Source organism: Pseudorca crassidens, chromosome 14 (assembly GCF_039906515.1).
Source record: "Pseudorca crassidens isolate mPseCra1 chromosome 14, mPseCra1.hap1, whole genome shotgun sequence".
NCBI classification, from domain to species: domain Eukaryota; kingdom Metazoa; phylum Chordata; class Mammalia; order Artiodactyla; family Delphinidae; genus Pseudorca; species Pseudorca crassidens.
The window spans coordinates 89695461-89708105 of NC_090309.1; the positions used below are offsets into that span (position 1 = coordinate 89695461).

Below are 12645 nucleotides of genomic sequence, written 5' to 3' on the forward strand. Positions count from 1 at the left end.
GGGCGGAGCTGGAGCGTGGGAGGGGCAGAGAGGCCTCTGGAGGGGGGCTGCTGTGTGGGCGCTGAGGGAACAAACGGGAGGCCGGCTGAGGTTCCCCAGAAACAGACGGGTGTGCTGCATCTTCTCTGGAGAAGCAAACACAGGGCCCGGGGACTCTGTACTGGTGTCCAGTCAGACTTTGCCCATAGGCAGACTCCCTTGGTTGATTGGGTCTGAGTTCAATAAGGCGACCCATAAACACACACTTCCTCACTGCAAGGAACGAGTCCAGGAGGAGAGAGCAGCCAGGGCACACCACTGATCCCAACAACAGAGACATGCACGGAGGGCCTGGGTGTCGGCACCGCCTGTCCACCCTGTGGTGGGCAGAAGGCCCCCCAGCAATGTTGCTCCCCAGTCCCGGAAACCTGTGCCTGCATCACCTCACACGGCAAGGAGAGTTTGCAGCTGTGACCAAGGTTATAGACCCTGTGAGAGGGAGGCAGTTCTGGCTGATCCAGTGGGTTTAGTCTCATCACCTGCGGTGTCTCAGGGAAGCCAGTGGGGGGTCCACAGCTCTGGGACCCGGGGGCTGCGGGCTCACCAAACCCTCTGCTCACGGCCCCCCCCCCACCTCTACTGATGGAGCAGCCAGACCCGACCACCTGCTCAGACCACCTATGGCATCTACTTCTAAATCCGTCTAAATCTGGAATCCCTTACTAGTTCATTTAAAAGTAGCTTTTAGGGCTTCCCTGGTGGCGCAGTGGTTGAGAGTCCGCCTGCCGATGCCGGGGACGCGGGTTCGGGCCCCGGTCAGGGAGGATCCCACATGACGCGTAGCGGCTGGGCCTGTGAGCCATGGCCACTGAGCCTGCACGTCCGGAGCCTGTGCTCCGCGGCGGGAGAGGCCACAACAGTGAGTGGCCCGCGTACCGCAAAAAAAAAAAAAAAAAAAAAAAGTAGCTTTTAGGGGCTTCCCTGGTGGCGTAGTGGTTAAAAATCCGCCTGCCAATGCAGGGGACACGGGTTCAAGCCCTGGTCCGGGAAGATGCCACAGGCCGTGGAGCAACTAAGCCCGTGTGCCACAACTACTGAGCCTGCGCTCTAGAGCCCGCAAGCCACAACTACTGAAGCCCAGGCGCCTAGAGCCCGTGCTCCGCAACAAGAGAAGCCACCACAATGAGAAGCCCACGCACCACAACGAACAGTGGCCCCTGCTCGCTGCGACTAGAGAAAGCCCACGCGCAGCAACGAAGACCCAATGCAGCCAAGAATAAAAATAATAAATAAATAAATTTATTTTTTTAAATAGAATAAAATTAGCGTTTAAATAATTGTAGGCAAAGAGCAAGATCACCTCTAAAAGGGGCTGTGGCTGAGGCCAGGCTGTGATGTTTAATGAACATGCTAACGCTTTTCATGCAAACTGCAACTTAGTCACCAGAAATGAGGAGCATTACAGTGGGTTGTTCCAATGCAGTGAGGCCGTCACCAGAAATGAGGAGCATTACAGTGGGTTGTTCCAGTGCAGTGAGGCCGTCACCAGAAATGAGGAGCATTACAGTGGGTTGTTCCAATGCAGTGAGGCCGTCATCAGAAATGAGGAGCACTACAGTGGGTTGTTCCAGTGCAGTGAGGCCGTCACCAGAAATGAGGAGCACTACAGTGGGTTGTTCCAGTGCAGTGAGGCCGTCACCAGAAATGAGGAGCATTACAGTGGGTTGTTCCAGTGCAGTGAGGCCGTCACCAGAAATGAGGAGCATTACAGTGGGTTGTTCCAGTGCAGTGAGGCCGTCACCAGAAATGAGGAGCATTACAGTGGGTTGTTCCAGTGCAGTGAGGCCGTCACCAGAAATGAGGAGCATTACAGTGGGTTGTTCCAGTGCAGTGAGGCCGTCACCAGAAATGAGGAGCATTACAGTGGGTTGTTCCAGTGCAGTGAGGCCGTCACCAGAAATGAGGAGCATTACAGTGGGTTGTTCCAGTGCAGTGAGGCCGTCACCAGAAATGAGGAGCATTACAGTGGGTTGTTCCAGTGCAGTGAGGCCGTCACCAGAAATGAGGAGCATTACAGTGGGTTGTTCCAGTGCAGTGAGGCCGTCATCAGAAATGAGGAGCATTACAGTGGGTTGTTCCAGTGCAGTGAGGCCGTCACCAGAAATGAGGAGCATTACAGTGGGTTGTTCCAGTGCAGTGAGGCCGTCACCAGAAATGAGGAGCATTATAATGGGTTGTTCCAATGCAGTGAGGCCGTCATCAGAAATGAGGAGCATTATAATGGGTTGTTCCAATGCAGTGAGGCCGTCATCAGAAATGAGGAGCATTATAATGGGTTGTTCCAATGCAGTGAGGCCGTCATCAGAAATGAGGAGCATTATAATGGGTTGTTCCAATGCAGTGAGGCCGTCATCAGAAATGAGGAACATTATAATGGGTTGTTCCAATGCAGTGAGGCCGTCATCAGAAATGAGGAGCATTATAATGGGTTGTTCCAATGCAGTGAGGCCGTCATCAGAAATGAGGAGCATTATAATGGGTTGTTCCAATGCAGTGAGGCCGTCATCAGAAATGAGGAACATTATAATGGGTTGTTCCAATTCAGTGAGGCCGTCATCAGAAATGAGGAACATTATAATGGGTTATTCCAATGCAGTGAGGCCGTCATCAGAAATGAGGAACATTATAATGGGTTGTTCCAATGCAGTGAGGCCATCATCAGAAATGAGGAACATTATAATGGGTTGTTCCAATGCAGTGAGGCCGTCATCAGAAATGAGGAACATTATAATGGGTTGTTCCAATGCAGTGAGGCCGTCATCAGAAATGAGGAACATTATAATGGGTTGTTCCAATGCAGTGAGGCCGTCATCAGAAATGAGGAGCATTATAATGTGCTGTTCCAATGCAGTGAGGCCGTTAGTCTCTCTTGGTGGAAAAAAGCATAATCTTGACATTTCACAGTCAAAAGCTGTTTTCCTCTGGGATTTGCCTTAAAATAGGAAGGTGCAACGGGGTGAGTCTAAGAAATGTGGGAGGGTGGTCTCCCTCTGAGGAGCAAGCCAGGCTGTCCCGACAATTCCCATTCAAGAACAGAGGCTTCTGTTATCACTGCCGATGGGGCCTAATAAAAAAGCCTCTGGGCAAAAGGCTGAGACTTATAGTGAAATAAAAGCAGTTTATTCAAGTGTGGGACAAAGCTAGAGCGCGTACAGGTAGCGATGTGGGGGAGCCCGAGGTCAGCACTGAGATCCCTGGTGGACGTGCTTGGGGATTTGTTCAAGTTTCCCTCGGATGCGTGGCTCTTCTTTGGGACAAAGTTTCATTTCACCTGTGGGCTTAGTTCTTTAGTGTTTTTGTACAGACCAAAGTGGCTAAAACCCCAGCAGAGCAGGACCAGAGCCCAGAGCCACTCAGCACACTCAGGCTGTTCCCAGCTCCGCAAACACCATTCCCGGCATTCAGCCACCCCCAACACCAAACGTCTGCGGAGATCCGTCCCACCCTCACCTCTCAAAGGGTCACACGCTTGCTGTGCTGATAAATTCCTCTCTGTCGCCCTGTTCTTTCTGCAATAACAACTTTAAAATAGCAAATTGTTTATAAACAGCCCTCCAAGCTCACCAGGAGTCCTGACGTTCGGTGTTCAGAATCGGGTTTCTTGCTTCCCACTAGCCAGCCAAGGTCCCATGGTACTCAGGTGCCAGCAGGAGAAAATTTATAGGGGCCCGAGCCGGGGAGTCAGAGTTTCCCGGGGACGGGCCTCACCTGTGTGATGTCACAAGGGCTGCAGGGAGCTAGAGCTCCAAGCTGAGCAGCCCCTCCCTGCAGAAGCCAAGGGCGCCCCTGCAAGACCCCTGTGCGAGGCCAAGGCAGACCTGGGCCCCCCACTGTCGCTGACCCTGCCACTGTCCGCCCCCATCCCTAACAGCAACCTGGCCTGAAGCCCCTCCTCCCTGGTTCCTGGGTCCCCTGGGCTTTGTCTCTAGGAGGCCTCCGTGAGAGCATGTGTTCAGCACACCCAGCAGTGGTTCCAGGCAGAGAAGAGAGCCAGGGGGGCTGAGAACGGGAAGGACCCTCAGCCGGGAAAGTGCAGACGCACACAGAGCTTCCATGGGGGTTAAAGGGGCTCGCGGACCTTGAGAAAGCACACCTGTGCCTCGTGGCGCAAGAAAGACACATGTCCCAGCCCTGGGAGCCTGGGGTCTGGGGAAGGGCTTCCGGTGAGACGGGCACAGCTGAGCACCTGCCTGACACACGTGGCCACACCTGACACACATGATCACACCTGACACACATGGCCACACCTGACACACGAGGGGCACAGGTGATCACACTCATCATCACACCACCCTGCAGAGCGCTGTTATCACAGATGGAGAAACTGAGGCCCAAGGTTATTCCAGGGAGCCTAAGTCGTAAGCGGCTGAACCGAGCAGGGATTCAGAGCAGCAGGTGTGCCGGAGCGAGGGGTCCTCTGATGCCTGGAGGGGTTTCCTGCCTCGGGAACCCCTCCCACTTTCCTTCCTGGGTTCTCTTTACCGGGTGTTGGCCTGCCCTGCTCCCCCCTGCACCTCCAGTCCTCCGGTGCAGAGGAGGGAGAGGCTGCCTCCATCCCCTTCCAGAACCTGCCTGGCCCTCCTCCATTCGGCTCCCACTGGACCCTCTGGTCTCAGGGGGCACATGTCTCCCCTTCCAGATGAAATTCTTAAGAACAAAACTTGTCCGTTACTGTTTAAAGTCCCTAAGTTTGGCGGTGGTTTAAGCTACCTGATATGGTCTGCATGGGATACCCCATCCTTGTGAAGCAGAGTTTCCCTCCCTCCATCAACACTGCGAACGGCAAGCTTTCCCAGCCTTCCTCATATCTAGGGCACAGACACATACAAAGCCACTGTGTGCGGAATGTTCTCGGTGTGGTGCCTCTGGATCTGTGCAGTGCACAACCTGGGCAGACACACATAATTGGCCTGGAGATCTAGGTACCCAGACAGGCTCAATCCCAATGCTGAATGTGGAGCTCGGCGTGGGCGTGCAGGGCAGTTGCTCCTGTCTGCAGCCGGCTACCGGCAGAGAGACCCTGCAGGCCCTGCATGGTGTATGGGCTTTTCTCCCTTCCGTGTAGCACCCAAGACATTCTCCAGTCTTTCCAAAATTCCTTTGAACTGCCAAAAAGCTTTCAACAATTCCCTTTCTGCTTAAATTAGCCAGACTCAGATTTTTTTGCTTACAGCTAAGAAACGCCACATGCCCTTGGTTCTGATCTGCTAGATTAAACGGGGTTACCCCTGGTGACCACTCCTGGGCCCTCGCCTGCCACCCACCCCCAAGGAAGCAGGTGGGCGCCGTCCAGACCCCCAGGGCGGCAGACGCGGAAGCCAGTTTGTCAAGTCTGGGTGAGGCAGGAACCGACAGACAGAGGCTGCCCCGGGGACAAGAAGGCGTTGAGCCGCGGGTCCCCGCCCGAGAGGAGACACCCTCTTGCCATTCTCGCTGCAGCCCCCCGAAACCCCGCTCGTCCCCCGTGCTGCAGGGGCACCGGGCCCAGGGCGAGGAGTGGAAACCCATGCTAGAGCTCGCCGTGACCCCTACGGTCAGAAGACCAATGCTTTTCCCGACTCCTCTGTTTGTCAGGTCTCCATGGCTGCCGCCACCTGGGGTCACACTCAGGCCTCGATGAAAAGCCACACGGAGCACGGCTGAGTGTTCCCTGAAGGGTCTGGCACTGCTGGGTCTGGGGGGCCCTCCTCCCCTCCCTGCTGCCCTTTGTCCCTTTGTTCTTCTGCATATGTCTCCCTTCTCCGTTTCTGACTGATCCCCACTCTCTCAATACCTCTGTCTCTCACACACACACATACAGACACGCGCGCATGCATATATATATATACACACACACACACACACACACACACACACGAACCCCCAGAGCCTCAGTGTGGCGGGCAGCCTAGGGGGCCCGGGACCCCTGCAGCATCGTCTCGCGGGTGCACGTCCCCCCGCGGCCGCTGGGTGGCAGTGTGGACGCGCGGGTACGCCGCCGCCGCCGCCCATCCTCTCCGCCCACGCTGCACCCGGGGCTCAGAGAGCTGCCCGCGCACCCGCTTTCCGGTCACGCCTCGATGCAGCACCTAATAAATCCCGGTTCTCCCCTCAACCAGACCGCCTCCCTCCTGCGCTGCAAATCAGGGGCCGCGGCCCACCCCGCGGGCCCTTCCTGCCGAGCTGGGGGATTCAATTAGCGGCTGTGCTTCTGGCCTCCTGCCGGCTGCGCCTGTCCTATCAAATTGTCTTTGAAACCGTCACAGCCCTGTAGAGGTGTGTGACCCGGGCACAGACAAAGGCCGGCGTGCTTTCCTGCGCTTCGTGCTGGCACAGAACCTCGGAGGCGGGCTCATCGGAGGTGGCGACAGGAGGGGACGTGGATCGGCTCCCTCTGGTTTCACCTGAGAGCCGAGGCGACACGAGAGCACAAAAGTGGCCCCATCCCAACTCCTCCCCTACCAGGGACGAATCCAGACCCAGGGAGGCGCCGGCTTGCCCTGGGCTGCCCTTGACCCCGGTGAAGAGCCCGGAGGGGTGGGGCACACCTGACCCACCCTAGAGCCAGGGCAGCTCTGTCCAGGTGACCGAGGGCAGTCGCATGGGCCGAGGCCGTCGTGGTGATGCTGGGGAAGCTCCAGCTTCAGGACACCCTGCCCAACCGCAGTCACCACCTGGTCAGTTCCCTTGCACAGGCCCCCTCACAGGACAGGCACCTGGGCCAGCTCAAGGTCATGGGCCCTGGGCTGTGAGCAGGGGTGCCTGGCTGCCCCACAGGCCCGTGGGTGCAGCGGGGGTCCCGCAGATACCCGAAGCAGAGCCGCTGCCTTGGCCCCTGTGGCACCTACAGCAATAGCACCGGGGCCTGAGCTCCAGTCTGCAGGGCACAAAGGACCAGCCCCTGGGGAAGAAGCCAGCGGCACCTTTACTGCGCTGGGCTCTCACCGCGCCAGCAGCTCTAGGCAGACGCTCCCCTTCCTCCAAAACAGTCGCTACACAAACACCCTGCAGGCGCGGTCCAGAACGTCGGGCAGCCGGGGCCTCGCTCCCAAGACACGCAGACACACAAGAGGCCCTGGAGAGCGGTGTCCCCGGAGCCCCCTTCTGGCTCCCAGCCCCAGCTGTTTTCCTTTGTGGGTGCGTGTCTGCCTGTTTTCTTTGAAAAATGAAGATGTTTATTATGTTTTACTGGGGATTCTGATGTACAAAAGGAAGAACCGTGGGTGACGGGCAGGCAGCTTCTGGGATGGCCCCCAGCGGTCCCGTCTCCAGGAGTCCCCTCCCCAAGTTCAGGCTGGACCTGGGGACAGGCTTCTGAGACCAGAACGCAGACAGTGATGGGGGGGGTCGCTTCCCAGGATGGGCGCACGTTCGCACTGCTCTGAGGTGGCCAGCGGTCCTTGGGGAGGTGCCCAGGGCAGAGGTGCCCGGCAAGGAACCCAGGCCTCCATCCAGCCACCCGTTTGGCACTGAATGCCACCAGCAACCTCACGGTCAAGTGTGGCTGGTGAAACAGAGCCCCCGCCCCCACAGCCGAGCTCTGGGTGAAGTCCCGCCCCACAGGACCTGCGGGGACATTGATGCTTTGTCGTGAGTCGCTGTTTGGGGGTGACCGCGATACAGGAATAGATAACGCATACCGCTAGAGAAGACACTGAGAGAACAACATTCAGTTGTCAGATTCGGAGCATTTACTTTTCTTTTTCCTGAAATCCGCAGCAAAGCAAAATTGTTTCTACTTTTACAGAAGCATTGATCTAAGCTAAGAGGATTCTTTTCCATATAGAAATTAAAAGGAAGGTAGTCATTTAAGACCCCTCTACCATTGTTTGTACTTAACTGTTACAACATTTAAATATCTCGTTTCATACTTTGCACAAAGCCAAGAGTGATTCTGAGTAATAATTACATAACGAACATTTTGTCTACACTACAAATAATAAAACTCTAGTTCTTCAGACATAATACCCAGAAACACGTTTTTTTTTTTTCTTCTTTTTTGCCCAAGCATGCACCATTCTCTAAGATTCAGAAAAGGAGCCTTTACCGGGGACCCCGCACTCCTGCTTGGGGACCACGTGGCGGGCAGAGCCTCCCACCCGTGGTGGCAGCCAGCAGCCACCCGGTGGCGGAGGGGCCGCCGATGCTGGAGCAGCAGGGCCCCCGCTACACGTGCTCCTTGTCGAACTCGCAGAGGAAGTGCATGGTGAGGTGGCAGGCCACGTCGTTCCAGCCCCCGGAAGCCACCAGCTCCACGCAATCCTCGTCGTCATAGGCGTTGTTGGGCTCCCCGCTGCGCCACTGGCTGAAGGTCTGCATGGGCGAGCGGTCCGCGTAGACAAAGGTGCCCTCCCGCTCCAGGTCGTTGATGCCGATGAAGACGCGGGCCAGGCCGGCCTGCGCGATGTAGGCGGCCAGCAGCCCGTTGGCGGCCTCATCCTTGGGCATGCCCAGCGTGCCGCCCCGGCCCTGGCAGGCCAGCTGTGCATCCACGTACCGCTTCTCCTCCTTCACCAGCAGGTAGATCTTCTGCTCCGTCTCGCGCACGCCGGCGACGGCTGCGGGGACAGGGCTGGAGGGCGAGCGCTCGCGGGTCCCCAGCAAACCCGGGGCGCCAACCCAGCACGCGCGCACGGGGAGCAGACCCAGGGCCGCTCTGCCTCCGGGCAGGGGTCGGGGGGACACGGGAGCAGGGAAGCCCCGAGAAGCACGTACCGTGTTTGATGAACTTCAGCTCCGCTGTGATCTGCGCGACCTGGTTGTCTGTCTCCCCGACGGCCTTCCTCAGCTGGCCGCACTCACACGGGATGCCTGCGGAGACCGCGCCCGGCGTGTGATGGGACTGACCCAGGGGCGGGCTCGGGGGGGGGTACCCCCTCCCCAGCATGCTAGGCGATTCAAAACACGAAAGCCTTTGAGGCTGCAATGGAGACTTCAGACTTGACCCTAAAGGCAGGGAGCAGTGGAAGGGTTTCCACAGGGGCACCAAGGTCGGATGCACGTTTCACAATCTCGCTCTGGTCGCTTAGGAGGAGGTCAGTGGAGGTTTGGCGGCGAGACGGGTGGGCGAGAGCAGGGGGTTAGGACAGTCACCTCGGGAAGACTGCGGGCAGTGACAGCGCGGCAGGAGAGACGACAGGACGTTTGAGCAAAGTGGTGGAGCTGGAACCGTGGGGTGATGTTCAGTCATCCCAGCATGGCCAACCCTGCCTCAGCTCAGGTGTTTCCTCCTGGGCCTCTCAGGAGGACCCTAACCTTCCAGCTGTGAAGAGCTCCACGTGGTCAGGAACCTTCTCAGAATGTCACTCGGCCGGCACAGCGCTTGGGGGGCCCGTCGCCCATGGTGGCACTGCTGGCTTCAGCTTCTCCACCAGACCAGGAGGGGCCGCCGGCTCCCGCCCACCCTCTGCTCTGACTCTGTGAGCACAGGGGCAGGACTTCTCACCTTTTCCTCAGAAATTTCATCGTGCGAAGCTCTCAGCCTGCCTTTCCAGTCTGAACACACTCTTTGGTGTTTGGCCCGGTCTTCCGAACTCTCAGCCCCCCTCTACCACTTAGAACCCAAACACTCCCCAACACATGGGCACCTGGAATGATGCTGGTGTGATTGGGGTTTTTTTCTTTAATGGAACTTTTTCTGAGACACACGTTGTCTTTGAGTTCGCTGAGGTTTGAGGCACTGATGTTTTCTGGAGAGATGGGACCGGTATCAAGCTGACAGGTACCCTCAGCTGGCAGGAAGGGCCTACCCAAGGGACGCAGACACTGTATCTTCCCCCTCAATCTAGTATCTGTGCAGTGTCTCCTGCGGTCACACGTGTGGGGGACGAGGACCAGAGGGTGCACACCTGTTAGGATGGCGTTTCAGTAATGGGGCTGAGAGGCCACAAGAGCCTGAGTGATGGTGGTGGGAACAGTCCGGCAGGGGTTGGGGGACACTGCGCATAGACGGCCTGAACCTGGCAGGGACAGGGGCTGAGTGACATCGGGGTGGAGGTGCGTGCTGGGCAGGGGTGCGGGTGCAGCCGAAGTCCAGGGAACAGCGGTGGGGTTGGAGCGGGCAGCAGGCTGTGTCACATGGAGAAAGAAGAAAGGGTAGCGGGCAGAGCTCCTCTGAGAAGAGAGGAAGAAGCAGGGGCCACAGGGCGGCAGGCAGAGAGGACGGGGGCTGCCCGCGGCCCGGTCTCCTGGCACCAGGGAGAAGTTAAGGGAAGTCGGTTAAGTCCACTGAGCTGGGCCGGGGTCCGCGGTGACAGGAGGGTCGTGGGGAGTCGGCTGCAAGGACACCCAGAATGAGGAAGATGAACCGGAAAGTACGGGCGCGCTTCTCAGAGAAGCTGGTGGTCAGGAGGGGGTCCTGATGCTCCCAGAGAACAGCAGGAAAGGAGGAAAGTGCGCTTTAGGGCGCGCGTATCTAAGCTGGATCGATGAGGTGATAATACACAGCTGGCGTGCAGACCACAGCCCTGAACGGGAACGAAAACATTCAGGTAGCAGGAAAGCAAATACTGAAATAGTCCACAGGAGGGTGTGATGCACGAGGAAGGCGTGTCAGTTACACGCGCTTTTTCCAGCCTATTAAGTTTTATGTCATGATTTATACTTTCTAAAAGTGCAATTTTGATACATTTCTAAAAAATCCTTGGACCCCTTATGCCATACCTGGTTCTCCATTAGGGCCAGGGGGTCCTATGTCACCAGAATCTCCTTTCTCACCTGGAAAAGAGAAGCAAGGCCAATGTCACAAAGCAGGGGTGGGACGTGTCCCCTGAGTTCAAATGTCCAGGTAGCAATGTTCTTTCTTCCATGTGCAGTGCCCTGCGGTTCCTCCCAGACCCTCCTTCTGCGGTGAACTGGAGGGAGGAATGGTCTGTAGATGACTGATTCTTCAGGCTCTGTTTATGTGACGTGGGACATCCACATATCATGGGACTTCAGAGATTATCAGATGAGCGTTCTTTAAGTCAATTCTGGAAAACCCAGCATGTTTCCTAGAACACGCCATTACCTTGGAAATCCATAACACCCAGTGCCAGTTCTCTCCACGTCCCACGTCACAGCAAGAAAATTCAGGTAGAACAGGTAACGTCAGAGACGGATGGACCGCAGAGGTTCCCTCATCCAAACAGAGTCAAGATGAGAGCGGTCCTCCCTGTCCCTCTCTGAGAGGCAGCAAGGTGTCCCAGGGGCACAGCCACCAGGACACCTGGGCGCCAGCCTTCTGTGGACAGGACAGACGACTCAGCCACTCTGCCCCTCCGTTTCTTCCAACTTACGAAACAAAGGGATAGGAGGAAATCATGGCAACAAAGCTTTCTAGAAATTAGACAATGGCTATTTATTTTTAAATCACAGGATATTCCTAAAGCACTACCTTTCTTCCCCCTGAGAGAACTTAAGCTTCTCGGCTGACCTGGGACAGTGAAGGGGCAGCGACTTCTACATCCTTGGAGAGTCATGTTCCGTTTGATGGGGATGGAGAGAGCTCGGCAGTCTCCGTCCAAGTGATTCCTTTTTTTTTCTTTTATCAACACCAGGAGCTTGGAAATGACTCAAGGATCAGCTCGACAAGGACCCAGGACGGCAGAGTCTCAGAGATGGAGCAGATCAGGTAAGCTAAGCCCAGTAAGGGCCTTCTTGGCAAGCTGTCCCCTGGTGAGACTCTGACATTTACCCAGAGCGTATGCTGTATGTTAAAAGCACACACATCCCTACTTGTAGCCAGTATCCACTGCGCTCTTCACAGCAGCTAAAAGGTGGAAACAACCCCAGTGGCCGTCAGCAGACGAAGGGATAAATAAAACGTGGTCCACCCATGCAACAGAATATTATCCAGCCTTATATAAAGGACAGAAATTCTGACACCTGCTGCAACACAGATGAACCCTGGGAACATTATACCCAGTGAAATAAGACACAAGAGGACAAGTACTGTGCGATTCCATTTATATGGAATATCTACACAGGCACGTTCATAGAGACAGAAAGCAGATCAGAGGCTGCTAGGGGCTGCAGGGGTGGGGCGTTATTACCTCATGAGGACAGAGTCTCTCTCTGGGGGAATGAAAACGTTTTGGAAACGTATAGCGGTGGTGGTCCTACAACATTGCAGTCGTGCTTAGTGTCCCTGAATTACACTGAAAATAGTTAAAGTGACAAATATTTTACCACAATTTTTTTAAGCTTCTTCAAAGCTTCCGCATCCCTCTCTGTATCACGCATATCGATCTGTGTGCTCCGTAATGAATCCACGGGGCGGGTGTTGCCCACGGATTTGCCGGGAGGAGAGACGCAGCTCGCCGAGCTCGGTCCTGGCTGAGGGACCCTTCCCACCAGGGACAGGCTGGGCCGGTGCCATTCGATCGGAACTGACCACCTGGACCCATCACAGCTCAAAGCCCCAGGCAGGGTGATGGAGCACAGGACTGCGGGCACCGCGCTGGGCAGAGGAGACCACAGCCAAACTCCCTCCCAGCCCCAAGCCCCCCAGCCTCTGTCTCCTGCTGCCAGCACCCATGACAGGACCTGGGGGAGCCCTTCACGGGGCTGGGGGGCCTCGCCTCCTCCACCCCGAGCCCTCTGGGGTCTAGCACGGGCGCAGGACAAGCCAGGGGCTCAGAAAGCATT

At 56.5% G+C, this 12645-nt stretch overlaps 1 protein-coding gene across 1 annotated transcript in view; it reads right to left on the reverse strand.

The window, feature by feature from the left end:
• Positions 1 to 7693: 7693 nt before the first annotated feature.
• COLEC11 (collectin subfamily member 11) overlaps positions 7694 to 12645 on the reverse strand; it is a 34347-nt gene continuing 29395 nt past the window's right edge. The window contains exons 7-9 of the mRNA XM_067703779.1: positions 10681 to 10734; positions 8734 to 8829; positions 7694 to 8576 (exon numbers count right to left, since the gene is read on the reverse strand). Coding sequence (XP_067559880.1) covers positions 8185 to 8576; positions 8734 to 8829; positions 10681 to 10734 — 542 coding nt within the window. The 3' untranslated portion in view covers positions 7694 to 8184. The remainder of the gene's footprint in view (positions 8577 to 8733; positions 8830 to 10680; positions 10735 to 12645) is intronic.